At 46.4% G+C, this 12,467-nt stretch overlaps 1 protein-coding gene across 6 annotated transcripts in view; it reads right to left on the bottom strand.

Moving 5' to 3' along the window:
- Window positions 1-12,467, bottom strand: part of GDPD5 (glycerophosphodiester phosphodiesterase domain containing 5) — a 129,675-nt gene that overhangs the window by 69,862 nt on the left and 47,346 nt on the right. For all 6 annotated transcript variants that reach the window (XM_085536682.1, XM_015852598.3, XM_015852602.3 and 3 more), the window contains one exon: window positions 10,614-10,788. In XM_085536682.1, the coding sequence (XP_085392808.1) occupies window positions 10,614-10,730 (117 nt within the window). In that variant the 5' untranslated portion in view covers window positions 10,731-10,788. The remainder of the gene's footprint in view (window positions 1-10,613; window positions 10,789-12,467) is intronic.

The raw sequence follows: 12,467 nt of genomic DNA, 5'->3' as shown, positions 1-12,467 counted from the left end.
CTGGATAGGAGCTCAAAAAGCCAATGATGCTTTGGGTACAGCACTTGGAGTGGTTGGGTCTATGCCTACCCTGTGCTACTGGGTATAAATTGGGTTTATGCTCATGACCCAGGTGACACGCCAGAGAGGTTTCTTAGCCCCATCCATAGCTCCATTCTCTTCTCCCCATCCTTCCCAGATGCTCATTTTCTGCATCTGTATGTACAAAATGAGATCAGTCATGGAAAAAGTGCACAAGAATTCCACAGTCCCCAGCCTACCCTGCCTCCAACTCAGATACCAGCAGCACTTTCATTAAAGGAGAGGTGAGAATACTGCCATAGCGCTTCTTTTTCCCATTCTACAGACACCCTTCATTAGCACACAGAACAGCAGCAGCTCTTCAGAAGGAACTACTTGTTTCACTAGAAATTTACTCCTCCCAAGTCTTTTCTTCTCAGTTCTTCATTAATCTCGCATTAGAGGGATGAGGCTGAAGGACAGCGTGTGCTCTTTTGGGCAGAGAAATTAGTTGTAATCAACACTGGGCAGTCTCAGTTGAAGCCTCCTCAACTTAATCTTGGCAACACGCTGCAGCACAGCCCATTGAGCTGTAAAGCAAAGCAGTGCCCACCATCCACACATCTCCCATCATCTAGCTGGTGAGGATTGGACTCTCCATCACTGTCTTTCTTCCTGCTTGTGAAGCATTACCTCTCTCATGGAGCCATCAGACCCAAAAACACACACACATACCCATGGGCATCAATATCCACCTTTAAGACAAGCTGTAGCTGCAGGACACCACCATTCCCTTTTCCACTCACAGCTTCACTGGAAGCTCAACCTCTTCAGCACAACAATCCCTTGACCTTCTTTTTCCCCCTATGCTATCCCATAGACATTTAAAATGAACATGAAAGCAGAGCCCAAAGTCAACTGTCCTTATAAATATCTAATGCACCGTCACCAGCACCCCCTAATGGGAATGCAGCCTTAGCTTCCATCAGCAGCAACAAGGCGGATGTGTGCAGGAGTCCCCATCTAATCTCATGACTTCCACTTGTCCCATCACTCAGGCACATCAAGGCCAGGTCAGATGGGGCCCTGGGCAGCCTGGTCTGCTATTAGATATGGAGGCTGGCATCCCTGCCTGTGGCAGAGGAGATGGAGCTTCACGATCCTTGAGGTCTCTTCCAACCCAGGCCATTCAGTGATTCAGCACATGCTTAGCAAGGGAAAATCCCACAGAAGCTAACCCCCCTCCCTTAATTTCTTCTATTGCACTCATTCATCACATTGGTGCCAGGTTTCCTTCTCATCTGGTTAATTTTTGTGGTCATTTTGGACTCACGGGCATCCCTGATCAGCTTTCACTGTAGTAATTTCATAAGACATGAGTAAAGTTGTTTTTTTCCTCCTATGTGAGGTGAAAAAATAAAACCTCTTTCCTCAGCTAATCCACAAACATTCAGCCACCCACCAAGGACACATAGCAAAGTTTTTCTCCTTTCTATGCTCTATCCTTGGATCTCCTCCAGTGCACCTGGAGGGAAAGGCACTGGGAAAAGAGACCTGGTGATGGGTAGACAAGCAAGTTAAGAGCCAAAAAATAAAGGAAATCACTCAAGTTCAACTGAAAGGCAGCAAAGACATCCCTGCTTCCCCCTGGATAAGGATAAGACAGAGTCTCCTCTGGAAAAGAACAATGATTTGCTGCCATCCCTGTTGAGATCAGAGAGAGCTTCACCAACCAGCCAACCTTCCATGATTCTACCATCATTTCACTTACAGCACTTGCTGTCTTCATGGGAAGGGACTACATATCCAAGTAAACAACGATGCAGCCCATTAAGCCGTGTTAGTGCAGCCTCCAACAGCAAGGCTGATGATGGCATTCCCACTGCTTCTTTTGAAAAAGGTACTTCCAGTTCAATTCAAAAAGCTTAAATCTATCACTGGTGGCAAACTACGCAGCCAAGAGGGAAAAGAGATTTAGTTCTTTTGGAAAGCAAGGAGAAAAATGACATTTCTTCCTGCTTTTAGAAAGCCTTCAGTAAATACCTTCCTCAATGCGAGCGCTGGAATTCCCCAGTCCTTTTAAAGGTGTTGTATGGGAACAGTGAATTCCTTCCTTATGCAAAGAAAACAATTCACAAAGAAAAGTACAACATGTGTTTAAGGGAACTGACACGCCATTGTTTGGCCTCATCAGCTTCCATGGCAAAGCACAAGCCTGCTGAATCCCATAGCATGATCAGGCATGATGGTAACAAGTCAATGGTTGGGTTAGATGATCTCAGATGTCTTTTCCATCCTTAATGATTCTGTTGAGCATTAGCTCAATAACAAAACACAAAGCGTGTGATTTCACCCAGTGCAATGCTCTTGCTGCTACCTGAGGACACTCATAGGGACAGCTGGGGAAGTTCTCCCATGCGAGGCAATGTGCTGGTTGAGCACCCAACCTCATCTCTCAACCAGAATCCTTCCAGCAAGTGAAGACTGGCTACACATCACTGCCCCTAGACAGAAAGGATATCAGGGAAAAGCCCTGGTAAAACCCAAACCCTTCGACACCAACGTTAATCACTCAATCTTAGCCCATAATCCAAAGTCAGGCACACAGCCAATGGGTTTTGCAGACTCCCTCCCACTGTCATTTTGCCCACATGGGGACTAAGCCTGAGAATTAGCATTAGTGAAACACCCTCACCCTGATGGCATTAGTATGCACCAGGCAGCAATCAAACCCCACTGCTTACCTGGGGCTTGGAATTTCCCATCCTTCAAACAAGTAGGAAACAACCTTTACAGGGAATTTACAGAAGCCACAATATCTGCCATCACTGGTGACTGCTTTACATTGAAGGATGGCGCTGGGGAAAAATACAACCTAAATCTAGGCTGGAACTGTATTCAGTAGATTCTGTTTACAGTTCAGCCCAGCGGACTGTACAAAAGTCCAGCTTTTAGTCAAGCAGTCATAAATGTATGGGCTTTCTGGGCCTTTAAATCCATGGTATTATACAGACACAACAGTGGTCTTCTGAAGGTTTGACTTTCTAAGAAGTCAATGGCTTCAGCATTAGCCTTACTATCTGAGGATACAGGTCCCAACAATAAGCAAACTCAAGTGGGTTAAGACCAGTCCCTGAGTCCCAGCTACTATGATTCTGTCATGCCAGAGTTCCAGGAGCATTTGGACAATGCTCTCAGACACAGGGTTTGAATTTAGGGTGGTGCTGTGTGGGGCCAGGGGTTGGACTCCATGATCCCTGTGGGTCCCATCCAACTCAGAATCATCCGATACCTTAACTTGTCATCAGCCAACCATACAGCCAACCAGGGGACTTCCATCCACCCAGACTAAAAGTCTCACTCCTTCACAAAACATTTTCACTGCTGATGAAGCTTTTAACACATTTCAGCAGCTGAATCCTACAACACTGCCAAGAAAACACTTTAATAGTGTCCACGCTCCTCGGGGATCTCTTGATGCCAGGAGAGTGGTGCCAAGAGAGGTTTGCATCTTTCCTGAGTATCTGGGTATCTCCCAGAGCAAACAGAAACTGACTTCATGGGGACAGTGAGGCTGAAACATGGACAGTGTAATTCCTACAAGGCAATGCAACTGCAAGGACAAAACCAAGGGAGTTCAGCAGAACACTCTGCACTGTGGGCAGGGTGATACAGCCACACGCAGCCAGGAGCATCCTCAGCTCCATCCCTCCCCAGCCCTGTGTCACATTACAGCCTTCCTGTATAAAGAAAAGCTCAAAGGGTGTTTAAAGGATGTTTAAGTGCTGACAACAGGAGTGCTTCGGTTTTGACTGCAAGCACCGGAGAGAAACAATAATGAAAATAAAAATCAATATTTAATCCAACAATTGGATTTTCCTGCATTTAGCCCATCGCTTCAACATCATTTGATGTATTCATTCATGGAGATTCAGCTCTGGATCACTGCAGAAATCACCATCCGATGCCTTAGGGACCAAAGCACAATCAAACAGGCTTGAAAGAGCATCTTTCATCCAAAGCACTCACGTCTTTGGTCCTACAGTCACGAGCATTAACAAATTGAAACTGCACCTAAAAGGGCAAATCCAGCTTTCCTCTAACAGCAGCTTTCAGCAAAGCAAGTGATTTCTGTGACCTCTGGCCATCAGGGGATTAGCACTGAAGACACAGCAGAGTCTCAGCTCCGAAGCCTGCAGATATATCACACCAGTGTGGCTCAGCTCATCTGCTCAGGTCATTTCACAACTCCTGCCAAGTGGGAATTACAAGAGTATTTCACTCTGAAATGAATTAATGCACGTATCACAGGCACAGCACAGCAATCCATTACGTCGATGGATCACAGCTCCACGTTCTTCTCACAGCTTCATCATCTTACAAAAGAAACAAGAAAAAAAAAGAAAGCCATCAGAAGCCTCAGCTCAAAGACACAAGACGTTCCTAAGCAGATGGGACCATCTTGAATCATTACCATTTCATCTGAAGGGAATAAGACTCCGCAGCGAACACCCAATTCATTAGGAATGGTTTGATAACTAATTTATACTGTCTTGCAGCTATGCAAGCAGCTCTTAAGGCTTTGAAGAAGGAGAGAGGCGTTGTATTTGATATTCCCCACATTGCCCATCCTATATCTGCACATTTCAGACAACTTGCACTGCTTTTCAGCCAGCACGTTCAGTTGCCCATGAGCCATAACCCGACCACCTTCCCCTTGTGTAACAAATGCTAACCAGGACATCTGCACAACACAGTTATTCTGAGCATCGCTCCATGACTCTGCATACATAACTGGTCAATGGACAAAACAGAGCTCTTATGGCATTTTCTAGGCCCAAAAAACCCCACAAAGCAGTCATATATTCAGCCAACCTGCACTGCAGTACTTCAGGTGGGACACACTGCATCAGTGCTTATCCTCTTGACAGCTCCAAGGCATCGACCCTACCTGCTTCCAGCCTTTCTTCCCCCCAGTGTGAGCACAGCAAGCTTAGAGCCATCACTTCCTGAATACTTCTTAGGAAAGGCTTGGCAAAACCCCCTGATAACACATAATGGATTTCCTTGGAAGCACAGGCAGCCAGCAAACCAAAGATAAAAGGGAAAAAAAACAGAAGAAAATACACATAAGTTACCTCTTCTGGCTTCTGCTTAACTAAGGACAGAAGAAACATGGTGATTTCTCAGGAGCTGGCTTTGAAGATCATTATAAGTCCCGTTCCAACTCAGGATATTCTATGATTCTACAATTCTTGAATATAAGGAAAAACTGGCTTCCACTTTTGTCCCATTGTATCCTTATTTTTCTTTCCCATTCCATCCTCAGCTGCCCAAAGGCTCCTTTTCCTGCACAGACAGAAGTTAGCCACCAGCCCTTGGATCTACTGATCCACTCATGCAGCTATTGAGACCTGTCTTAAGCTATTAATTCTAGTTTGCTTTTCACTTCAACCAGGATGGAAACTAGGCCCACTAATGGCTACGTCGGGACTTTCTGATGTATCTTCAGTATCTTTATCAATGATGCAGACAGTGGGATCAGTGCACCTTCAGCAGTTTGCTGATGGCACCGAGCAGAGCAGGGCTGTCACACAATAGAAGGGAGGGATGGCATCCAGAGGGACCTGGTCAGGCTCAAAAAGTGGACATATGAGAACCAATGAGGTTCCCCAAGGCTGAGTGCAGGGAGCTGGGGGTGTTAGTGGGAAAACAACCCACTGACAATCACTGATGCTGAGCTCACCTTCCTTAATCATTTTCTTCTTTTCTTTTTAAGTCAACACCATGCACACAGCAGCTACACAAAGGACAGCAGCATCTGCTACACCCTCCTGAAAACACACAGGAGCAAGCAGGAGGGAGGAAGGAATAATGGGCTCCAGCGACGTAATTATTCACCCAGATAATTAGTGCAACACAAAGAAAAAGCTGTTGGAGGGAGCACATCTGGCAGCTATAACAAGGAAATGCCACCATCTGAATAAAACTCTGGAGGCCCATAATGTTGGAAAAGACACAAGGCACCTTTGTGTATCCAGGAGGGCTGGTTGGCTGTGTATTGCAAGGAGTTCATGCATGGAGCTCTTCAAAAGTCCTGAATGAAGCTGTAATGGCAAAGCATTAGAAGTTTTCAAGCCATTGCTGTAAGAGCTACTCAACCACCTCTAAGAAGGTCAGGCTACCCATGGACCATTTATAACATTACACAGAGCCTGAAGTCATGGGCAACCAAGTTTTAGCTGTAGGAAACACATCTGTGACCCAAGGTAGCTGCAGATCCTGATGGTATCAGACCCAGCATCAGAAGTTGCTGAGATCCTGTCCTCAAAACCAAGAGACAGCACCCAGAGCCATCAGGAAGCCCCTAAGCACATTCACAAGAGGTGAGATAATGGAAGCATCCATGTTAGGATGAGTGGGAAATATTGGTGGTAGGGGGACAGTTGGACTGGATGATCTTGGAGGTCTTTTCCAACCTTGGTGATTCCGTGACAGCTTCCACGTGGTTTGGTGAGTGTGGTGGGGATGGGTTGATGATTATATTAGACGATCTTAGTGGTCTTTCCCAACCTTAACGAGTCTATGATTCAAGGATCTGGGGTTCATTCCCAGATAATGGCCATTCCTTCTACATGCACCAGACCAGGCCCTTACACTTGCCTATCCCTGTCAATGGGTGTACAAGGAATAAGATGGCATATATGCTGAAGCCAAGCTGCAGTGTGAATGGGAAAGACAAGAAGAGATCCCAGTTACATTTTGATCACCTACTCGTATCTCAGAAGGATTCATGCTAGAGGAATACGGTTATCATTCACAGGGATAGGGCTTTAAACTAAAAGAGGTGAGATTTAGGTCAGATATTAGGAAGAAATTCTTTCCCAGAGGCGGTGATGCCCCAGCACTGCTGCACAGAGCTGTGGTGCCCCATCCCTGGAGGTGACAAGGCCACGGATTGACCCTGGGCAGCCTGAGCCGGTCCCTTCCAACCCAACCATTCTGATTCTAGAACAAACCCCATAGCCAGGCAGAACAGCCCTTTGCAATCAGCAGCAGTATTTTATCCCCAAATTAAACAGTATTGCAAAACACTTCAATATTTAGTAACCACAAAAACAACAACAACAAAAACAGCGAGCCAATGTACATAGCTACTTCTATCACCTGGATAGAACAAAGATTATCATGGCAATTTCCTTCTGCAGAATCTCTCCCTTGTCCTGCCTAGGATGATTTCCCTGGAGTGATATTTGCTGCATGGAAATAACATAGCTCTGGAATCAATAACAGCATAAAATCAGCTGGTAGGTCTAACTGCACGTTTATGTAACACAGTCCATCAACATTCCCCACACGGATACTGACCCTGCAGGAGCTCTGGATGGATGATAAAAGATGCTGAAAGATACTGTGGAAGCAAGAGCTGCTCTGGCACTGCAATGCCCAGCAGAAGGTCATCTCGGGTGAAGCAGACGGGCTGCTCATGGAGAGTTGTGTTTGTAGGGTACAATTAGCAGCACTGCTCTGTGTTTAATTGCTGGCAATTCATCAAGAGGATCGCACTGTCTGTAAACTACCTTGCTGCAATCTGAACTTCAGACCTTTAAAAGCGTGCCTGGCAGCCACAAGCCAAAGCTGATATGTCCACATCTTCTGTGTCTGGGGTTAGAGAGCCGTGCTGGGATGAGGATCGACTCCAGGAGCTCCCCTGGTTGGGTACCTGACGAACAAGCTGTAGTTAAGATCAGTAATTGCTTCCTCAAACTGGCTACAGAGATTACAATCGTCTGAACCTCAGCAAGATGATTTTTCTTTTATATTTTTTATTAAAATGCTCTAAAAAGCCACATCTCCTAAATAGAATGCAGAGGGCCTTTCTGTAGTGAGATTGTATGAATATGTGCCTCTCCTAGAGGTAACTCTAAGGTTTTCCTTACGCTACAATTGGCTCTACTCTGGGTTTGCAGTGATTGAGTTACTATAGCAATGAGTACAGGGCAACAGAACAGGTACTGTGCCACTGACTTTGTGTAAAGCCTTCATGTAAAGATTACGATGTGGTATTTTCTGAATCTGGGAACAGATTCTTCTTCATAGCTTCATACCTTGGTTCTCCATAGCCTGCAGATCACAGTATCACAGCATGGCCTGGGTTGGAAGGGAACTCAACAATCATGAAGCTCCAACCCACCACCACAGGCAGGGCCACCAACCTCCACATTTAATAACAGACCAAGCTGCCCAGGGCCATCCAACCTGGCCCTGAACACCTCCAGGGACATGTAAATAATTAAGACTTTCTTCTCTTGCTCCCAAAAGAGCTACATTTACTCCTTTGGGGCATTAAATTGGAAGTTGAGACCCACGCACACCTCAAAACAGACTCAGAGCCTGGATATATTTTTAAGCCTGGCTTTGAACACAACAAGTTCTTCTCCAGCATCAGAAAAACAACCGTAACTCTAAGCAGAATTGGCAAATTGCCACTGATATTTTCTATGGTTGAAAAAGGAGTTGGCGCAAAGCACTTGGATTTTGATGAAAAATACAAGTCAATTGCAGCTTTTTTTTCTGTGGATTTTTAACTTGGAAACATAATGTTCTGGTTCATAAGACATAAGGAATATGGCATTTGGAGTATTTAAATGAGTATGTGCACGCATGCCAAGACATGACAACCCACTGCTTTCCTGACCAAGTCTCAGAAACACAACTACATCCTCCAGTGCGGATGTGCCCGGGTATTTGCTCCAAGGAAACTTGGGCAGAAAAGCAGTTGCTGTGAATATTGAGGAGGAAAACCAGAACAAACATTCCTGCTTTACAAAAGGAAATTTGTTCTATGCTGCACAAACACAAGCCATGACTTCTTGGTTCAGTCCAGCTGCGCCATCCGCAATTGATGCCATTCAGAAACAGGGGCACACTGACATGGGATCTGTGGCATCCAGGTGATCTTCCCTCAACCTCTTCTCCAGAGGAGAAGTAGCACTCCATTGCCTGGAAGATTTCTGCTTATTGACTTAGAAGTGAAACAGAAGCTGACTGTCACCGGAGCAAAACTGAATCCTCAAAAAGCAACTAAAGGATCTCCAGGGACCACTGCCAGAACAAGCAAGATTGAAGCGGTGTTTGTGACTTCTTTTCCTTCTTTATGTAATATGCACACACATCCAAAAACAACAGCAACAAAAAGGAATGCCAGACAACACAGGAGCAAAGAAGAACACAGCAACCATTACCCAGAAGATGGAATGTGACAGCTCTGACAGCAGCTTCTTTCTGAATCCTTCCTACAAACTTACCGGGTCTCATGGGGACTCATCTCAAACAACCAGGGAGTCTGGCCAGAGCTCTTCAAAACAGCGTTTATTCAGAGGAGTGATGTCACCTCTAACAGCTCCCTGGCCCATCTCATCCCCATGCACACAGAGCCCAGAGGCCATGCAGAAATGCAACCTCCACAAATGGGCCAAACAAGAACATCTACAACAGAGAAGCAAGGAGAAAACAGAATTCTCCCCAACACCAACAGGAAAATATGGACAGATTCAGCCAAACCCACACCACTCAACCCCTCTGAGCACCCATGACCTCAACCCCCTTTTGAACACCACAGATACCTAAAGCCTCAACCCTTCTTGAGCACCACAACCATCTATTCACAGCCTCAACTCCACTGAGCACCACAGCCAGCTGCCCATGGCTTCAACCCCATTGAGCATCACAAATAGCTACCCATGGCCTCAACCCTGTTTAGAACACCACAGATACCTAAAGCCTCAACCCTTCTTGAGCACCACAACCATCTATTCACAGCCTCAACTCCACTGAGCACCACAGCCAGCTGCCCATGGCTTCAACCCCATTGAGCATCACAAATAGCTACCCATGGCCTCAACCCTGTTTAGAACACCACAGATACCTAAAGCCTCAACCCTTCTTGAGCACCACAACCACCTATTCACAGCCTCGACCCCACTGAGCATCACAACCAGCTGCCTGTGGCTTCAACCCCTTTGAGCACCACAAACAGCTACCCATGGCCTCAACCCCTATTGAACACCACAGATACATAAAGCCTAAACCCTTCTTGAGCACCACTACCATCTACTCACAGCCTCAACCCCACTGAGCATCACAACCAGCTGCCCATGGCTTCAACCCCCTTTTGAGCACCACAAATAGCTACCCATGGCCTCAATCCCCTTTTGAACACCACAGATACCTAAAGCCTCAACCCCTTTTGAGCACCACAACCATCTATTTACAGCCTCAACCCCACTGAGCACCACAACCAGCTGCCCATGGCTTCAACCTCATTGAGCACCACAAATAGCTAGCCATGGCCTCAATCCCCTTTTGAACACCATAGGTACCTAAAGCTTCAACCCTTTTTGAGCACCACAACCACCTACTCACAGCCTCAACCCCACTGAGCACCACAACCAGCTGCCCATGTCCATCCTCTACATCAACTATAGGGTGAGGACTTCTCCTAGACCTCCAGCCACAGAACCACGGATCCCCACAATCTTTCCAAGCCAACAAAACCCAAGCACCCAGGTCAACCCAAGATCTCCCAGGCTTCTGCTTGGGTTCTCACCCACCTTGGTAGTGTCATCATGTGACCGCTGGTACCGTTTCCACCGGCAGCCGTAGATCCCAGTCAGGCATGATAAGCATAGCTGTGGCTCGTAGTACTGCAGCGGTTGGTGTTTAACCATGCTCCTGCCAGCCCCTCAGGAGCCACGTATCACAAAGCCATCAGGTCCTGGGAGAGCCCTTCAGCAAGAGGAAGGGAAAGAAAAGAAGGGGGGAGAAAAGGAAATTAAGTTCCAAGGAATATTCCAATACTTTAACAAGCAATTTAATAATTAACCATGCCCTCTAGCTACCGAGCAGAGGAGGAATGATAATCAGATCTATTCCCAGCCCGGCCAGTATCTCCAGCTTGTTACTCTCTAAATCTGAGAAGTTTAATTAGCCTGCAAGATTTGTTTCCTTGTGCTGTGTCTCTCACATCCCCAAAAGAGAATGCATTCCTATGAGTTATCACTAAGGAAAGCCACATGAGGACAAGATCAGTCAACTTGCTGCCCAGATGAGGGTTATGATTGAAAAGTAAAGATCCTTGCCCGCCGCAAGCACAACCTTAAAACTGATTCAAAGTTCAGCCTTTGTGAGGCTGAAACCCAGAACAAGGTACAATCAGTTCAACACAGGCATCCTATGGAGCTTGCAAAACAGTCCCAGATGAGGTGCTGACACTTCTGTGTGTGCTGCAAAAAAGGCAGATAGCACCTTCCACCTCTGTACAAAACATATCCAGCAAGCACTTGCAGGGATGCAGCTTTCACCCTTCTTTCCATCAAACACACCCCAAAGACCAAGTTGCTCTATTTGCCATGGGAGCACCAAGGGTTTTCCAGGTTGCTGGAATGTTGTGTGCATTGTGAACACTGTGGCAGAGGTCAAACATTGCAACAAGGGTACAGACAGCTCAGCCCTTCCAGCTTCTGCATTTCAGGCTGACAGCCCAGAGCAGCCTTGTCCTGGCTTTCACCAGCAAGCACTGAGCATCCTGCAGGCAGACAGACCTTGCTGGTTGGATGCTGCCCACCAGACCATTACTGTTGTGTCTCCAGAGGTCAGGATCTGTAGCTTCTCTGCTTCTCTTGCTGTCAAAACATGACTTTGCACTGTCAGGACGTTACATTTCTGAGGCTCATAGCACAGCTCAGGGATCCATGCAGAGGCCTTGTTGTCTGTAGCCGACCTACATCCCCATGTCTTTCTATCCATCCCCTAGGGATGGACACGCAGGACAGAGGTACAAACACATCCAGCCTGAAACGAGAGCTCCTTGCTGATCAGAACAGCCCTGTGCTCTGCCCCAGGCTCTGTGCCACCTCTGTGCTTGAGGTCACCTCCCCACCTGCACTCCATTTCTTTCTCACGTTATTTATAAAACTCAGCATTAGTCACAGCACAAGTTGCTTCTTATCTCCCTTCCTTCAGCTTTTGTCTGCTTCGGTTCGTCCCTGCAACACAAGTTTCCCAAGCTGCCATCCCTACACACCGCAGGCAGAAACAGCTGTCAGATGGAATAGGACAGAAATGCTGAGGACACACAAAGTTCAGTTCTATTTCAGAGACTTGAAAAAAGCCGTGATCTGTGCCCTGAAGTTCCAGAACAACAAATAATACATTCAAGGGCATGGGATGCAAAATTCATGCGTAGACTGTTAACAACCCTACCATCAAACCACGTATTACTGCCTGGAATCCTACCAGAGTGCAGCTGTTGCTATGAGAAAGCCTACATGAACTGAGTTCCAAAGGACATCTTTCACAATTTCCACTTCTTTCTGCTTTAGCTGTGTGAGATGAGAAGAGCATCTCTGCCTTTAAAAGCCTTAACCAGGTGCTTTATTTGCTAGCTTACACAAATTGCAAGGCAA

This window comes from Coturnix japonica, chromosome 1, assembly GCF_054131305.1.
Source record: "Coturnix japonica strain WE chromosome 1, WE-NBRP24, whole genome shotgun sequence".
Classification (NCBI taxonomy): domain Eukaryota; kingdom Metazoa; phylum Chordata; class Aves; order Galliformes; family Phasianidae; genus Coturnix; species Coturnix japonica.
The sequence above is the reverse complement of the archived record's forward strand: the minus strand, read 5'-3'. Positions and strand labels throughout refer to the sequence as shown.